This window comes from Lontra canadensis, unplaced genomic scaffold, assembly GCF_010015895.1.
Source record: "Lontra canadensis isolate GAN:19392208 unplaced genomic scaffold, GSC_riverotter_1.0 scaffold17, whole genome shotgun sequence".
Classification (NCBI taxonomy): domain Eukaryota; kingdom Metazoa; phylum Chordata; class Mammalia; order Carnivora; family Mustelidae; genus Lontra; species Lontra canadensis.
The window spans coordinates 11,591,078-11,609,364 of NW_022631011.1; the positions used below are offsets into that span (position 1 = coordinate 11,591,078).

General features: G+C 42.7%; 1 protein-coding gene across 2 annotated transcripts in view; it reads right to left on the reverse strand.

Annotated features, from left to right (window-relative positions):
* The window catches only part of MAPRE2 (microtubule associated protein RP/EB family member 2), a 157,250-nt gene extending 142,588 nt beyond the window's left edge, over positions 1-14,662 (reverse strand). Inside the window, exon 1 of one of the 2 annotated variants that reach the window (XM_032859619.1) lies at positions 14,648-14,662. Coding sequence is in view for 1 of the 2 variants with exons in the window: in XM_032859617.1 (XP_032715508.1) it covers positions 13,146-13,169 (24 nt within the window). In the remaining variant the exon portion in view is untranslated. Of the gene's footprint in view, positions 1-13,145; positions 13,259-14,647 lie in introns of those variants that run through there. The other variant, XM_032859617.1, reaches the window with a different exon arrangement.
* Positions 14,663-18,287: the final 3,625 nt, after the last annotated feature.

Genomic DNA, 18,287 nt, shown 5'->3' on the forward strand with positions numbered 1-18,287 from the left:
GCATTTCTTCCCCCCCCCAACCCCCAGTGCGTTTCCCAGAGTAAAGACTACAATTATAGGGCTCTCCCAAACTGGACCAGTGACCCAGGCAGTCCTACATGACTACCCACTTTCTCAGCACGGACGAAAATTTTCACCTGTATTTTTGTTTCATCTACAGAGCCGCGGTGTCAGAAGAAGGATAAAACAACTCTAAAAATGGAAGCTTACGTGCCAAGCGCCGCGCTCGAACCCGGGGACGTGAAGAGCCACAGGAGTCCATCCCCATCTCCAACCAATTTATGAGCTGGGGAGGCCCACGTGTGGGGAATTAAAGGCAACCCGCAGTGAGTCACCTGACCTACCCTGGACGCGTGGGCGGCCCTGTGGGAGGTGGGGGAGGTCACGGTTAGGAGGTTCGGAGAGGTTTTCCAGAACAATCCTCCTCAAATGTTAATCCATGACACCTGAGAGTCTTAAAGCAGTACGGATTCTGATTGAGAACGTCTGGGATGGAGACAGGGCTTCGGCATTTATATGAAGCTCCCAGGTGATGCAGAACCCACTGGTCGGAGCGCACTCCCAGCGGCAAGGACCTGGAGGAAGTCCCACCTGAGCTAAGACAAAGGCTGAGCCTGACTTCGCTAGGGAAGGAAAGACGTCCCCGGCAGAAAAACGTGCAAAGACACTGAACCTAGAAACATTAAGCTGGCTGTGGGAAATAAAATCCAACATGCTACGGAAAATGTTTATGTGAAATATTGTTGAGTGTGAATACAGGCAACAAGAGCCTTACACAAAAAGGGAAATTCTTTTTTTCTTTTTGTAATAGTTGCACAGAGGTAGAAAGATTAGAAGTGCCTCCCCTCTTTTATCTCCCTCATCTTTTCAAACTCTCACTAATGTGTCTTATGTTGTATTTATTTATTTATTAAATTTAGCTTTATTAAGATCTAATCTTGGGGCGCCTGGGTGGCTCAGTGGTTTAAGCCTCTGCCTTTGGCTCAGGTCATGATCTCAGGGTCCTGGGATGGAGTCCCATCCTTCCCCCTGCCCCCTGCCTGCCTCTCTGCCTGCTTGTGATCTCTGTCAAATAAATAAATAAAATATTTTTTAAAAATCTAAATTTTTTTTTTTTTTTTTAAGAGAGAGAGAGAGAGAGAGAATGTGTACCCGTGCAATTTGAGGCAGAAAGGGAGAGAAAGAATCTTAAGCGGGCTCCATGCCCAGTGCAGGGCCCGGGGGGCGGGGCTCTGTCTCTCAACCCTGAGATCATGACCGGAGCCTAAATGTGGAGATTCCTTAAGAAATTAAAAATAGAGCTTCCTTATGACCCTACAATTGCACTACTGGGTATTTACCCCAAAGATACAGATGTAGTGAAAAGAAGGGCCATTTGTACCCCAGTGTTCATAGCAGCAATGGCCACGGTGGCGAAACCGTGGGAAGAACCAAGATACCCTTCAATGGACAAATGGATAAGGAAGATGTGGTCCATATACACTATGGAATATTACTCAGCCATCAGAAAGGATGAATACCCAGCATTTGCATCAACATGGACGGGACTGGAAGAGATTATGCTGCGTGAAATAAGTCAAGCAGAGAGAGTCAATTATCATACGGTTTCACTTTTTTTGTGGAGCATAAGAAATAACACGGAAGACATGGGGAGATGAGAGGAAAAGGGAGTTGGGGGAAATTGGAGGGGGAGATGAACCATGAGAGACTATGGACTCTGAAAAACAATCTGAGGGTTTTGGAGGGACGGGGGGGGGTGGGAGGTTGGGTGAGCGTGGTGGTGGGTATTGTGGAGGGCACGTATTGCATGTAGCACTGGGTGTGGTTCATAAGCAATGAATTCTAGTACACTGAAAAGTAATTTTAAAAAATAAAAAATTTTAAAATTAATTAATTAATTTTAAAAAATTCAGATGATCCACCAACTGAGACACCCAGGGACCCTTAACATTGTATTGATTAAAACAACAGCAAAAGGATAAATCCGTTTCTCCTCTAAGTGCTGGTGGGCGGAATTGTGTCCTGGGGTGTCTTTTGACGAAATGACCAGGTGGCTTCCTCCAGTTTGGAATTATGCGATTGGATGGGGATATACTACTTGGTAAGTGACTGCAACAATGACATAGTGACTTGATTATGATCACCACCTAAAGATGTGTGTTTTTGAAGGAATAGTGTTTTAGAAGAAGAGGTGAGGCATTAAAAATATTGAAGCACGTTTTATAATCTATTAGTAAATTTTGCCTGGGGAAAAAAAATGCAGGAGGAATCTTATAGAATTCTGACAGAAGAAAAAACATCAAACATTGTGTCTTTTGACTTCGCAGAGTGCGACGAGGAATTCATTGCTGGGTGTCCCAGAGCATGTCACTGTCCCAGGCAAGGGGGAGAGCTTTGTGTTTCTAAGGAGCAGAAGGAAGGTTGTGGTGCTGAGGACATACAGCCATAAGCTCTAAGTCTGTAAGATATATGCTCTGTGATTCCATTCCTGATGCATAAATGGAACTCTTAAAATTAAGATCACCTTGCTTCCAAATTAGATGTGTTGCAGGAAAATACATAGATCATATTTGTTCTATTGTCAGCCGTATGTGAAAACCATTAAACAAATCTTATGACTGTGTCACTACATAATACAGTTCTCATAAAGACTCACACGTTATCTGAGTCTTACAAGAATCCTGTGAGACGATGCCAGACTCCACCGTCTCTATTGGGCAGAGGAGAAAACTTAATCTGCGGGATGTTGATTAAGGACGTAAAGTAACATCTCCAAAGTCACCCCATCAGCAGCACAACTAGTTTTAAGCATTAGGCTTTTCTGAGGTTTTTGCGCTAGTTCCAGAATTTTTTCTGCGATATAACACTGTTAACTTTTTTTTTTTTCTTTTTAGATTTATATATTTAGGGATGCCTGGGTGACTCAGTCAGTTAGGTGTCTGCCTTTGGCTCAGGTCATGATCCCAGGGTCTTGGGATCAAGTCCCCTGTTGGGAATCCCTGCTCAGTGGGGGGTCTGCTTCTCTCTCTCCCTCTGCCGCTCCCCCTGCTTGTGCATGTGCTGTCTCTGACAAATAAGTAAATAAAATCTTTAAAAAAAAAAAAGATTTATGTATTTATCTTAGGGGAGAGAGAGTCTTAAGCAGACACTGTGCTGAGTGAGGAGCCTGACTTGGGGCTCTGTCTTACAACCCTGAGCTGAGCTTAGACCCCAGATCATGACCGGAGCTGAAACCAAGAGTTGATTTGCTTAACCGAGTGTCATCCAGGTGCCCCACAACACTGTAACTTCTAAAAAAATCAGGTGGGCAGGGATAAGGAAGTGAGGATTTCAAACTCAAAAAGGAATTAAAATCTATGGAAAGTTTTCTATGACTTTTTAAAGCTCAGAATTTCATAAGAGCAGTTGGGAATTTGTCATAGGCTCAAACTACATGCCCTCTGTTTTAAAGGAACCTGGATACAAACAGATACATGTGTGGTGTTGGCATATAAATATCTTACAAAACTTATAATACACAAAATGAAGAAACACAAGAGATTTGCTGTATTCTGGGGGCCAGGAAGTATGTGCCATTAAGTGTGTCCTTAATGAAGGACAAACCACAATGTTCTTTATAATAGGCTGTCCAGTTAGTCCTTATCAGAGCCTTTTTCAAATTTACATTTGTCTTCTTTTGTTAAATACGTTCATTATAAAACAATAGTAGAAATGGTCGTTTAGTATCTTCATAAGAAGAAAATAGAAATAGTTGCATATTAAAGATATTTGATCAAAAGAAATGATTTCTTCTTAGGTGTTAACAAGAGTTTTGTTAAGGATTATTTCAACCCGGTATTAAACCAAAAGGTCAATTTATGTGTGAACAAGTGAATCCTCTGCTTCAGGGTTTCTCAAACTTCCCTGTGCACAGAATCCCCTCTAGGTGTTGTTAAAGTGAGGACTGATGGAGAAGGTCTGGGGTAGAGCCTGAATTCTGAATTTTAAGATGCTGCTAGACGATGCCGAACTGTGGTTCTGGGACGTCACACGGATAGACTTGGGAGGATTCATTGGAATCCCCTGCAAATGAACTTCCTTGGAATCACTGAAGATCAGGGGACTTTGATTAGCAATGTTGTGTGGACGTGGTTGATGCTTTCTCAAGTACTCCACTAGCTAATAATTTACCTATCAATGTATCTATTCTATTAGAAGGTCTGTGAAAGAATAGAAAGTACCTTACAGAGTGCTGTGAAGTGTGTAAATCTGGCGATTCACAGACCTGTACCCCTGGGGCTAATAATACATTATATATTAATAAAAAATTTAAAAAACATTTAAAAAAATTTTTAAAAATTAAAAAAAGAGAAAAAAAAAAGAAAGTACCTTACAATATCTTACAAAATAAGATTCCTAATTTTCTAGCTCTGGGTTTACTTTTCATTTTCCCCTCTTAATTAGGTAAGTTGTACAGACAACTTCAGATAATGGCTTGATTTTTTCCAGACATTCTACTTCATTATCTTGGACATGGAGCCTCAGATCAGGTATTTTACAGACTGGGAAAGTGAGGCATTTGAGATTTGTTGTGGGATTAAAGTAGGCTTGCACAATTAGCAAAAACAAAAAAAGAAAAGAAAAATAAAACCAAAAAAAGACACACCCAGTTAAGGTTGAATGTTAGATAAAAGATCCATTTTTTTTTTAGTATGGGTGTACCCCCATGTAATACATATATGTAATATATACTTATATTAAAAAAAAAAACATTGTTGATCTAAAATTCAGATTTAATTGGGCGTCCTGTATTTCACCTCCCAACCCGAGGTAAATGCACACCCCTCCAGAGCCTAACCAACACTGAAGGGCTGAGAGGACAGATGCTGGCAGGTGGCTTAAACAATCCCAACTGCACAGAGAACGGCTTTCTGGAATTGCCAATAACAGATATAGCACGCGGTTATTCCTGTTGTTGATATGTGGAAACTCCTTTTAGAAAATTTGTGTCCAGAAGACCACAGTTAAAAAAAAAAAAAATTATGGTCGAAGGTAAGCTGGAAGGGAAACTAACAAAAATCTGTCAACAGTTTGGGGAAAGGACTAGGGGGAGCAAAGAAGAAAGGTCTCCCATCTAGCTCCCTCTCTTTCTTCTCCTCTTTCCAAGACCGGAGAAGATCAGTGGGCAAATGGAGATAGTGGTTTCCTGGGTAGAATCAAGAAAGGTGCTTCTTACTAGATCCAATTCTTACAAGCTGATCGGATTGAAGATCATCTTTGAAAGCAGGAAGGAAAGTGTAAGGTGGTGGTTGCAGGCACGCTCTCACCTCTTGCTTATCAGTTGTTGAAAACAGCCTCTGCTTAAAGAGGGTAACCTGGCGCTCTGGTTTTACTTTGGTATGACATCGAATAAAAAGCTTCAGATACTTTAGCAAAACCAAAAAAAAACTGCCTCATTTTCCACCGGCCTTTTTTGGCTTATTTTCTTTTCTCTTACTAACTCCAAATAATAAGAGTTATTCTTGCCATGTTGTTTATAATTAATTCTAACTTAATACCAAGGCTTACCTGTCAGCAAAATGCTTGAGTGTTCTGCCCCTGTTTAAGCAATTAAAAATTATGAATTTCTTCCTCTGGTTAAAAAATATAGTAAAATCCAATTAGTTTCAGAACATTCTTAATTTTGGAACTACTGTTTTTAAGAAAATTGGACAGCCACATGCAGAAAAATGAAACTGGACCATTTCCTTACACCACACACGAAAATAGACTCAAAATGGATAAAGGACCTCAAGTTTTTATTTTAATTGCAGTTAGTTACAGGGCGCCTGTGGCTCAGTCAGTTGAGCATCTGACTCTTGATTTCTGCTCAGGTCATGATCTCAAGGTCATGACATTGAACCCCATGCAGGGCTCAGCCCTGGGCATGGAACCTGCTTAGGATTCTCTGTCTCCCTCTCCTCCTGCCCCTTTTCCACCCCAAGCCCTCCCTCACATGCTTGCTCTGTCTCCCTCTAAGTAAATAAATTAATTAATTAACATTCCAGTTAGTTAACATATAGCATTATAATAGTTTCAGGCATACAATATAGTGACTCAACACTTCCATACATCACTCTGTGCTCATCGCAACAAGTGCTCACCTTAATCCCCACCACATATTTAATCCATTCCTCTACCCACCTGCCCTCTGGTAACCATCAGATGATTCTCTATAATTAAGAGCCTGTTTCTTGGTTTGTCCATCTCTCTCTCTCTCTTATTTTTTTTCCCTTTGCTTGTTCTGTTTCTTAAATTCCACATATGAGTGAAGTCATATGGTATTTGTCTTTCTCTGACTTTTTTCACTTAGCATGATACCCTCTAGTTCCATCCATGTCATTGCAAATTACAAGATTTCATTCTTTTTCACAACTAGTATTTCTGTGTGTATGTGTGTGTGTGTGTGTGTGCGCCACATCTTCTTTATCCATTCATCAGTCAAAGGACACTCTTGATTATTGTAAATATTGCTGCTATAAACATAGGGGTGCACATATCCCTTTGAATTAGTGTTCCTATACTCTTGAGGTAAATACTCAATAGTGTGGGGGCACCTGGGTGGCTCAGTGGGTTAAGCCTCTGCTTTCGGCTCAGGTCATGGTCTTAGGGTCCTGGGATCGAGCCCTGCATTGGCTCTCTGCTCAACAGGGAGCCCGCTCCCTCTTCTCTCTGCCTGCCTCTCTGCCTACTTGTGATCTCTGTCTGTCAAATAAAATATTTAAAAAAGAAATAAAGTACTCAATAGTGTGACTGCTGGATCATAAAGTAGTTCTATTTTTAACTTTTGAGGACCCTCCCTACTGTTTAATTTTGGAACTACTTTGAAGAGAGCTACACATTATATATATACATAAATATGCACAAGCTATATTAAACAAAATGTAGTTAATAAAATATGAAATCTAAATTATGATAAAGGAGGAAAGTTCCTTTTCACTTGAACTGGTTATACAATCTGTCTTCAGCTGTCTCCCTTCATCCTCTTTCCCCAGTTAACTCCGTCAGGAGCAAGAGAAGCTTAAGTCACTTTGGGAGTTAGAAATCTACATGCCATTGCTACCAACGGTCCTAGGATGGGGTTAATACCCTTTTCATTTTTTTTTTGTTTGTTTGTTTTGTTTTTAGAAATTATTTAGCTGATCTCAGGTACCTCAAACTTTACATTGTTTATAATGCATTGTTTGATCTAGTGAAAAAGGGACCCCAACCACCATTTTTGGCTTCTAAATTGTAGCTATACTGATTTTGGAAGGGATGAAGAGAACCAGTTATATATAACCCTTAAAATTGCTCTGTTAATCTAAGTGAAACTCATTTGCAGTCGGTGGCATTAACAAGTCATCAAAAAGAGGAAGTTCTCTTAACTGAAGGAAATCTTATGAGGCAATTCTTAAAATAAGAAAGTAAGACAAGTTCCTATCAATGTAGTTATTGTTCTTTCAAATATTCTTTCTAGAATCTTAATAGTAATCTGTCCAGCCTCGGGCAGAAGGCAAATAATTTGGATTTCTGGATCATAATCTGATCTGTTTTTGAATTTGGAAATTTTAGACGAAATTGATCATGGCGTATTGCCAGCCTCTAGTGATGTAAGTGACTATATGAAAATCTGCTTATTATTTAATGAGCACTCTCTTTGTAAGTAGCAACTGATCTTAAATGCATACTGTAGAAGAGTAGTGCTATTTTCAAAACAGCAAGTTTTCACATCATGTTTCCAAATGTATAAAGTGACAGTCAATGAAAAGTCTCAAAGCTGGGGCACCTGGATGGCTTGGTTGGTTAAGCAGCTGCCTTTGGCTCAGGTCATGGTCCCAGGGTTGTAGAATGGAGCCCTCCCCCTTGGGCTCCCTGCTCAGCAGGGAGTCTGCTTCTCCATCTCCCTCTGATGACCCTCCTGCCTGCTTATGCTCTCGCCCTGCCTCTCTCAAATAAATAAATAATCTTAAAAAAAAAAAATCTCGAATCTGAAAAAAATCTTCAAATTATGTCTTCATATACTAAATCAAATAAGAAAAAAAAAAACTCTCACAGGTTAGGAAAGAGAAAAAGGAAGTTCCTACTGCTAAAAAGTTAAGGCAAGTCTCACTCTGGGCTTGCTGGCAAGGCTGTGTTTTCCCATTTTCTGGAGCACTGGAAACAGTGACATAGCTCGAAGGAAGTTAGCACGGCTCTGTTTGGGCCTGCTAAGGTTCAGAAGTTCTGCAGTTTACTGTATCACAAAAATTCATGTATTACTTAGAAATGTACTACTTTGGCAAAGTACATACACACCAAAGGGAAATAAGAAACTAAACTATCTTGAGTGATTAGTTTACCTATGTTTGGAAACAAATTGTTTTCCCTTTTCTAAAAGGAAAAAAAAAACCTGAAAAAAGATGAGGGCTTTAAGTGAGCAAATTTTCACTTTGCTGCAGAGAATGCTTTGTGGATAGAATGTGAGGTGAGGGAGAACCCAAAGCAGAGACTGCAAGACTATTTAGTAAGGATGCTGTATAGGGCATTTATGTTTTTGTTGGACGGTGTGATGAACCTGTAAGGGCCCTTAAAACTAGAGAGTTTATGCTTCTATGCACTGGGCAAAGATTCTGAAACTTCCTACTTTGGTTATGTGGATAAGAAGCTTGGGGCGCCTGGGTGGCTCCGTGGGTTAAGCCTCTGCCTTCGGCTCAGGTCATGATCTCAAGGTCGTTGTGGGATGAGTCCCGAATTGGGCTCTCTGCTTGGCAGGGAGCCTGCTTCCTCCTCTCTCTCTCTCTGCCTGCCTCTCTGCCTATTTGTGATCTCTCTCTGCCAAATAAATAAATAAATTCTTTAAAAAAAAAAAAGAGAGAGAGAAACTAATGATGGCTTGGATTTTTGGGCGTTGGCCTAGTCCTAAGGTTGATTTCTTTGTGAGAACATGTGAGAGCATGATGTATGTAAATCATTTCTCCTACTTTGAGGAGGGAGCAGAGAATTAGACCTGAACTTGTCTAGCCAAAGCCTCCAAGCAAGATTATATCCAACACTATTCAAGAAAAAGCTGCATGACATGATAGACACTAGACAAGGAGTTAGCACCCCAGGTTTCTCGCCACCTTGGAGCATCATTTAATTTTGGGATTTGTGCTTTTGGGCACATGGGAAGTCTATCCACCCAGTTCTGTTTAGGCCCTGATGTGTTAATAAGACCAAAGGGCTGGGAGCACCTGGGTGGTGCAGTCCTTTAAGCTTCTGTCTCTTGGTTTCAGCTCAGGTCATGATCTCAGGGTCATGAGATCAAGATGGAGTTTCACCTTGAGGTCTGCACTCAGTACAGAGTCTCAGATTCTCTCTCTGCCCCTCCTACTCCTGCTGTCTTTTTCTCTCTCTCAAATAAATAAATAAATCTTAAAAAAAAAAAAAAGACCAAAGGGCTGTATAAATTTAAGGTAAAAAAAAAAGACAAAAACAAAACACTGGATGATTCTCATCTGTTCTCAATTACTTGAGAGTTTCTAGGCAAGGGAAGCAAGGGCAAAAATGAACTATTGGGACTTCATCAAGATAAAAAGCTTTTGCACAGCAAAGGGAAAACCAAAAGACAACTGACAGAATGGAAAACATATTTGCAAATGACATATCAGATAAAGGACTAGTATCCAAAATCTATAAAGAATTTATCAAACTTAACACCCAAAGAACAAATAATCCAATCAAGAAATGGGCAGAGGACACGAACACACATTTCTGCAAAGAAGACATCCAAAGGGCCAACAGACAACATGAAAAAGTGTTCAACATCACTCGGCTTCATTGACATAAAAATCAAAATCACAGTCAGATACTACCTCACACCAGTCAGAATGGCTAAAATCAACCAGTTAGAAAATGACAGGTGTTGGTGAGGATGCAGAGAAAGGGCAACCCTCCTACCCTACTAATAGGAATGCAAATGCTCAAAAAGTTGAAAATAGAGTTACCCAATGACCCAGGAATCGCACTATTGGGTATTTCCCCTAAAGATTCAAATGTAGTGATCCGAAGGGGCACATGAACCCCAATGTTCATAGCAACAATGTCTACAATAGCCAAATGATGGAAAGAGCCTAGATGTCCATCAACAGATGAATGGATAAAGAAGATGTGGTATATATATATGCATATATATAATGAAATACTATGCAGCCATCAAAAAGAGAAATCTTGCCATTTGCAACAATGTGGATGGTACTAGATGGTTTTATGCTAAGCAAAATTAAGTCAGTCAGAGAAAGACAATCATCATATGACCTCACTGATATGAGAAATTTGAAAAACAAGACAGAGTATCATAGGGGAAGGGAGGGGAAAATGAAGCAAGATGAAACCAGAGAGGGAGACAAACTGTAAGAGACTCTTAATCTTAGGAAACAAACTGAAGGTTGCTGGAGTGGAGGGGGTGGGAGGGATGGGGTAGCTGGGGGATGGATATGGGGGAGGGCATATGCTATGGTGAGTGCTGTGAATTGTGTAAGACTGATGAATCACAGACCTGTACTCCTGAAGCAAATAATACATTATATGTTAATTAAAAAAAAAAAACTTGAGAGTTTCTAAAATGGAGATGATATACATTCTTTCTACCTCACTCCTCTTGGTCTTGGTCTACTTATAAGTACTAGAGAACTAGGTTTACACCATCTTCTCATGAACAGTTCCTGATTAATCTGGATTAGACCCAGTCTTCTCAACTACATTTCAGCCTTCAATAAATTATACCTCCCCCAAAAAGGATGGGAATTTCAGAAGTACATCCCCAGTGCTTCTTCTAAGCTACACAGAAATGAGAATGGGTTCATTGACATCATGTTGGCCTTTGGAAATTCTTATTAACATTTATTTTTGGTAGTATCTGTCAAAGAACACAACAAGCTTCTCATTTTTAAATATGCTGGCTATTTAAATAGACTTGTGCCATTTTTAATGAAGGCCAATGACAATAAAAGCTGTTTAACTATTAATGTGTTATTTGTCCAGTACTCTGAAATAACACTCCTAGCTTCATGAATTCCTTTAGGCATCCACATAGCTGGATATTCCTGTTTGTTTGTTTTTTTCCCCATAATATTTGGCAGAGAGCAAACTTGTGAAGTGAATCTTTGACCCATGAGAGTGTAGTTATGTATAACAATTACTAGTTAAATTGTTTTTAACTAAATTATTTCATGCAAAAAAAAATGCTAAATTGTTTTATGTAAAACTACAAATAAACAATGAGCTACCCTTTTATGGCACTTAAGAAATGAAAGAGACCTTTGGCTCCTCCATATCCAGAATGTCTGTCTTGGAAAATAACAAAACTGAATGTACTCAGGATGCTTTGCTTACAAATGTTCTCCCCCACCTTTTGATAATGCTCAGTGTAAACAAGTAGCATCCATGAAAGGTCTTATGCTCTGTGCTACGGGAGCTACAGACGCAAAAGCCCAGAGGAGAGAATTCTGAGCAGGGTACCCAGGGGCAATGAGAAAATTGAGCAAAGTTCTCCAGCTGACAACACTGAAGCCTTGAGGTGTGTCAGGTACTGCTGGTTCCCCTTAAAGAAACAGAATGGAGAAGGAAGCATTCAGGCAGTGATAGAGTGAGTCATGGTGATATAAAGAATAATGAAGAGCTTATAAAAATTTTTTAAAAATTGAATTAAAAATAAATATAAAAAATGAAGAGAGGAGAGGTATAAGAATTGAAGTTAATAGTAATAAAAATAAGAAAAATAAGTTTATTTAATAATCTGTGGGCATTTTAAAACAGGTTATCTTTATTAGGAAAATTTTTTTAAAACAAGAAATGGTGGGTTAGTTAGTAGCAAACAAAATTTCTTGCAAAATGTTAGGGATAACCATTTCCATTTAAATACAGCCTTTAATCGACCATTGAGTGTCATCAAATAGTATTTGACTTTTCTGTATTCAAAATTTATGCGCTACAATTTCAACCTCTCTATTTCACACAATTGAAATAACCCACATCAGTCAGTCAGCAGCACTCTCCAGCTGGTTTTTTCTCTTCTTCTTCTTTTTTTTTTTTTTAATGCCTCCCACCAAAGAAATTACAAGACGTCTAGTTGGCTCTGTGCTTCCTCTTCTAACAGGAGAGGCACTAAAATGAAGCTGGTAGAATAGGGTGCTGGAAAAGGGATCGGCTTCTACAAGCAAACATATCCTGATCAGATATTCAAATATGCTTTCAAAGGAGTGGAGCAGTGCGCGTCAATAAGCTACTGGATGTAATTACTTCCTATACCCGGGGCTCCGCCTTGGAGTGCAGCCTGCTGACTCACCAGGCTGCTCCTCCCAGTTAGTTTCTGCTGGGTTTCCCCACTGCCTGTGCACGTGAATCATCATGGGAATGAAAGTTTCTACCCGTCTCCTTAACAACCGTGAAGACACCGTGCACGACAGTGAACTTCGATCTTTCCAATAAGAACCGGACCTAAGGCAAGAGAGGGTGAAAGATGATGTGGCAGGTGTCACCGCTGGCCAAGATGCCAGACGACAGTCCCCGCCCTAGGACGTCCGTCAGCAACACTCCAGTTTCAGCGTCTTTTCTTCCACCCGCCCAAGTAGTTAAACTGGCATCTTGTCTAGCATCGCTTGCAGCTGCTGGCCACTGAACTCTGTGTGTGTGTGTGTGTGTGTGTGTGTGTGTGTGTGTGTGTGTGTGTTGCTCTGACTTTGCTGCACAATGAATTACCTGCGGATTAATAAAACAAATAACAAACCGGATGCTTGGCTCTCATCTCCAAACAGTTAGATTCAAATGAGTTGGGATAACATGTGGACATCAGGATTTTCCAAAGTTCCCCAGGTAATTCTAACAGGCAGCAGAGTTTGGGAACCTGTGCACTGGAGAAGCGTCCCTCTCCCCGTGCAAGTGAAGCCTACCAGTTAAGCTTAACTAATGACTACCTGGTGGCCTCCCAACCCGCCTTGGAGATCTACTGACACATGGCCCCTGACAACTTAGTTTGGCAGCCACAAAGAAAGCTAACGAAGGCAAGAGGGCATTGTTAGAAGTGACACTGTCTAGACAAGAACCATTTCCCCTCTTAGCTTACTAAAAACTTAGCTAAATTTAGGGCTCAAGAGAAGCATCTCAAATGTTTCTATTCTTTCTGTTACCTTTTGATCTCTGTTCTGTTTCATTCCACAGAGTCTGGTTCGGCAAAGCTGCAAGCCTCGGGTCCTCTCAGATCAGAAGCAGGTGCTGCGTCAAAGGACAGTCAAGACGGGACTGCACGCTTCACCTCTGCTGGGACCGAACCTCCGCCTCGCAGCGCGGCCCCAGGGTAGATACTATGCTAATCAAGAAAGTTCTTCCGTCTCCTCGCGGGAGGGCGGGGGCAGGTTTGAATACTTAACCCTTGATTTTACGTGACTGCGTTATAGTGCGATTAGTGACCTCCTCTTGCTTAGCGGGTCTGGACTATGTCCCACGATTTTGGAAGAGAGGACGTGAGCAAGTGATGGAGAAAACCCGCAGGGAGGGGACAGCAGTGTTGGCCGGTGCCGAGGTGAAGGGACGGCTAATGTTCGGAATATTAATTACTCCACGCGCTACTGACCCGGCGAAGACTAGCAGAAGGGGACTGGGGTTTAAGACAAAGGCTCCTCCTGATCAAATGGCTGCAGCGCCCCTTCCCCCGAGGTTATAGCTCTGCCTTCTGCACTGGGCGGCACTTGGCACGGGACTTGCAAAGTGACTCAGGGGTGACCAAATTCATCAGCCCTTTCGTGATTTGAAAGTCTGCATGACGGAGCGCTCCAGATTCAGAGGGGAAGGTCTTTCTGTGCCCACCTCTCCCTCCAGCCCTTTGTGGGATTTCTGGGCTTTGGCGCAGCCCTTCTAAGGGTGGACTGAAGACTTTCCTACGGAAGCAGAGGGGGAGTCGCTGAGTAGCCCTCGCCCTGCGCCCAGGGACCTCTCTGCAGAAGAACCTCTACGGTTCAGAATCGCAACCGGCTCTCTTTTCCCCAGACCGGGCTCCCAAGTCTCGGGCATCAGGAGCACCAGCGGGAGCTGGAGTCGGAATCGGGGGCAGTAGGGTTCGTCTTCGCTGGAGCGCAAGCACCTAGGGCGGCGGCAGGGCCGGGGGTCCGGGGTTTGATACCCTGCCCGCCAGCGCGCTGCACTTCCTGGTCTGCCTGAAGCGCGCGGCCCCTGCCAGCGCCCTCAGCTCTCAGTCCCAGCGTCCCAACTCCGGCGCCTCCAGGTCTGCGCGCGTCGGGCGCGCACCCCCAAGCCCCTCTGCGCGAGCGCCAAGTGTCCGGGTCCTGGAGAGCCCCGGCCCTCACCCCCAGAGCTAGTCCACTTTGCTTCTGCCAGCGTGGCAGTCCGCCTCCCTCCCCTCTCCTCCAGGGCACAGTGCGCGGCGCTGGGGCAACAGAGAGGTGCAGCCCGCGGGAACGCGGCGGGTTCACACCCCGGAGCCGCGGCGCCCACCCCTGCACAACTCCTTGCCGGGCACGAAGACCCGGGGTCCCGGCCGCTCCGCGACCCGCACACTGCAGCCCCCCGGCTGCGGGAGGAGGCGCGGCCAGTGCTCAGCCAGGAAGGGACTGCGCCAGGGCAGGAGGTGTCGGGGTGCGCCAGGGCGGTACCGCTTTAAATGCACTTGACTCACCTGCTCCTGGGCTGTCGCCTCCTCTACTGACAGCTGGGGGCTTTGTTTTCTCCACCCACCCGGCCGTCTGCGCTCCGCCCCCACTGCCACACGTGACTCGCCGTCTGCCACCGCCAAGACTCTGCTAGTCCACCCGGGAGAGCCGGGGCCAGCGTCACCCTTTCCCCAGGGAGCGGAGGGCAGGTGGAGACCCCAGCTCTGGACACATCCGCGCTGGTCCGAGGTGACCTGTCGGCGGGTTGGTCGGAAGGTGGCACGCGGGTTAGGGCCCTTGGAAGCCAGAGTGAGTTGGTGACATGGAATAAAGTGCCAGCCAAAAGGAGCTGGGCTGTTGACCCCACCCAAGATAGAGGAGGCCCGCTGCGGGAGAAGAGGGGTCTTGAAAAGGCGACGCCATACCCTGAATTAAGTACCTGTAACTGGAGTCTTGCTCACCGACCGGCGTGCTTCCGCCCTTTAGACCAAGTGTTCGTACTCATACCTGGGGAACAACTGATAGATAATAAATAAGGGGCAAACTGATTTTGTCATGAACATTATTAATCAAACCAGGCAAGTCTAAACCGAATAATACGGTTAATATAATGCAATCAGAGCAAGTTTTATTGAGGTTTCAAATCGGCTTTTTTGGTGCTGTTGATAATTTGGATTCTATTTGGAAAAGGAATCAAGGCTGGAGAAGCGAAGTCCAGATTATTGATGTGGGCACTGGTCCATTTGGAACAGTACCTATTTTTAATGAAGTGAATTGAGAAAATGTTCTGGCTTCAAGACCCAGCTCAGTATCTGCTGCTTTTGGAAGAGTTCCCGACCCTTGCTGATCTCCAGTGTTTGAAACTGAAAGAACTTGTTGTCTGAATCCTTCCTTTTGCCCCTGGAGAAAGCAAACATTATCTCCTCCCCCCAACCACCCACTCCCCCATTCCCACCCAGCTGCAATTCAGGGGAAAGATTACCTCTGTCTCCAGGAGCATCCTTTAAAGTCAAGTCTGCGTAGTAAAGTGACTTAGCACAGTGCTTCCCAAACTTTCATGTGCAGAGGAATCACCTGGGGGCCTTGTTTAAACCAAATTCTGATTGAGCAAGTCTGGAATTGGGACTGATTTTCTTCATTTCTGGCAAACTCCCAGGTAATGTTAGTGCTGCTGGTTTGAGGATCACACTTTGAAGCAGCAAGGCTTAGAGGACCCACTCTGGCACTGGCCAGCCTATTTTGAGTCCCAATGTGTCACTTAATAGCTCTGTGACCTTGGGCAAGTTTCTTAACATTTAAGCTCCCCCAGGCTCTAACATTGAAATACTACTAACCTCCACCTCATAGGGTTGTCATGAAGATTAAATGAGAAGACCTATAAAAAGCACCTTATGTCTGGCACACACACCTAGGGTTCAGAAAATGTTAGCTAATGAACTCTTGGGGTCTTCCTGGCAGGAGCAAAGCTGGCACAAAGCCAAACATTCAGGGGGAACAGGATATGGAATGGGGGCTGAGGCAGCTGGCACTAGAATGACGACTAAACCCCATTAGTGCCCAGCACCGGCCAGATGTATAGAACAATTCTGTTGAATAAATGAGAAAACTATAATGCAGAGCGAATCAACCATGTTTAAAAGTTCTGTTTCTTCTGCAAAACTTTAAATCCTGATAAATTAATTCTGGGACATTGAATTAAAAAATCATTTGCTTTTTATTACAGATAATGTCCAGCTGCCTGTCACATGGGTAATCTATTTTAATATCTGAGGGAGTAAATGGATTGTTAAGGAGTAGTACATTTTTTATCCTCATTAAAAACCTTGATATTTAAATTTAAATGAATTTATTAATGAAGATATGGTATTCTTAGCTCTCAGAATGAATGGGTATTGTCATCATCATTCTCCTATCTCCCTTCCTTGCTTCTTCTCTCTCTAGCCCTAAATAGGAGTGCTTCCTAAGATTTTTTTTTTTTTTTTGCTTTTTGTTTTTCTCACTTTCCTGCCATTTCTTTTGGAAATTTTATTCATGTTTTATGTTCAGCTTTCAAGTGCATGGAGATTACTTCTGAATATATACCCACGTTCTTCCCCTGTTTCCAAACCCATTTCTGCATTACCAATTACTTACTAGGCATTTCCAACTGAATTTCCCACTCGCCTAGAAGTTTCAGTGTGTTCTGAATTAAACTCCTCCTTCTTCTCATAAAACTGATACCTCCTTGGTAATAAATCAAGATGGCAATTTGCACTGGGAAGCCTTCCGTGCTAATTCAGGGACCTGGCAAGGGTGTGGAACACACTGCGTAATCATCCCAGTACCTTCCCATTGATCCCAGCTCTTTCTCTGAGACTTCGCCTTGGACATTGACTGAGGCTGATTCGTGTATAAACACAACTTACTGGCAAAACAACCTCATAAACAGCTCTGGGCTGCTGCATAAATGGTGATCCATGTAAACTGAGTTGGTGAGAAACCGCATCAGTCAGGGTAGGCTAGATTACTTTGCTGTAACAAACACCACCAAAATATCAGTGGCTTACTACAATAGAAGTTAATTTCCTACTCATGCCAAATCTCCAGGCAGCTCTCAGGGTGACTCAACATTCTAGTCTGCTTCGTTCCTGTGGCCTCTACTTCAGCACCATGGCAGGGGAAAGAGAGTATGGAAAACTGCACCAAACCTTAAATGTTTTTACCCAGAAGAGAGGTCACTTCTCACATGACACTGGTCAAAGGAAGCCATATGGTCTTCACCCAGTTTTAAGGAGATATTTACTCAGAGATAGATGCAGAAGTAGAAACCTTGGAGGGCCGGAGTAGGTCTACCATAGGGATCCATTTAATATGGAGGGATTGGGGATAAAATTACACTAATAATAGTGTAGTTATCATAGAGGATGAGGGTAGACTACCAGTTCAAGGAAGGTACACGGTTGTGTGTGGAGTATTTGGAGAAGCATTATTGTTGTTTTTATTATTATATAGTATAATAATGTAGGGAGACACTTAAAAGTGAAAAATTCTGTGTCTCTGCCTAGTCAGGGTCACTTTTTGATTTAGCCAAGGTCAGTCTACTTCAGGCACTGATCATTCAGAGTCTTCTGTGACCCAGGGGCCAGGAAATATCTTCCATCTCGATTATACCCTGGGTGACACACAGACCATTAAATAAGTAAGGTTACATCAACATAAGCACATTTGCTAATTTTGCTGACATTGAGGGTCACCCTCTGCTTGAGGATTGAATATGTGTGCGTGAAGAATGGAATATTTCAGCAGGATCAAAGTGTCCCATGTTTCTCTTATGATTGCCTGAATTATGCCTTTGACGTCTTCCAAGTAATGGTGAAATATAGTCTTGTGAGTAAAAAAATCACTCCATTAAAAAAATTTTCATAGGAAAAAATCACTCGTATCAGATTGAGAAGAAAAAATATCATGGTTTTCAATAAGCTTTGGTGGTTCTTTCTCCAAAGAGCAGAGATTCTGTTAGCTAAGCTGGCTTCCTTCATCTCCCCACACTTCATATGCTTACAAGAAACAAAGCCTTGATGAATGAATGCTATAAGCTCTAAAATGCTCTAGAGCTATGGATTATTCTAACATGTAGCTGGCACCGAGGAGTGCTTTGGATCTCAACAATTCTATGTTGTTTGCCCA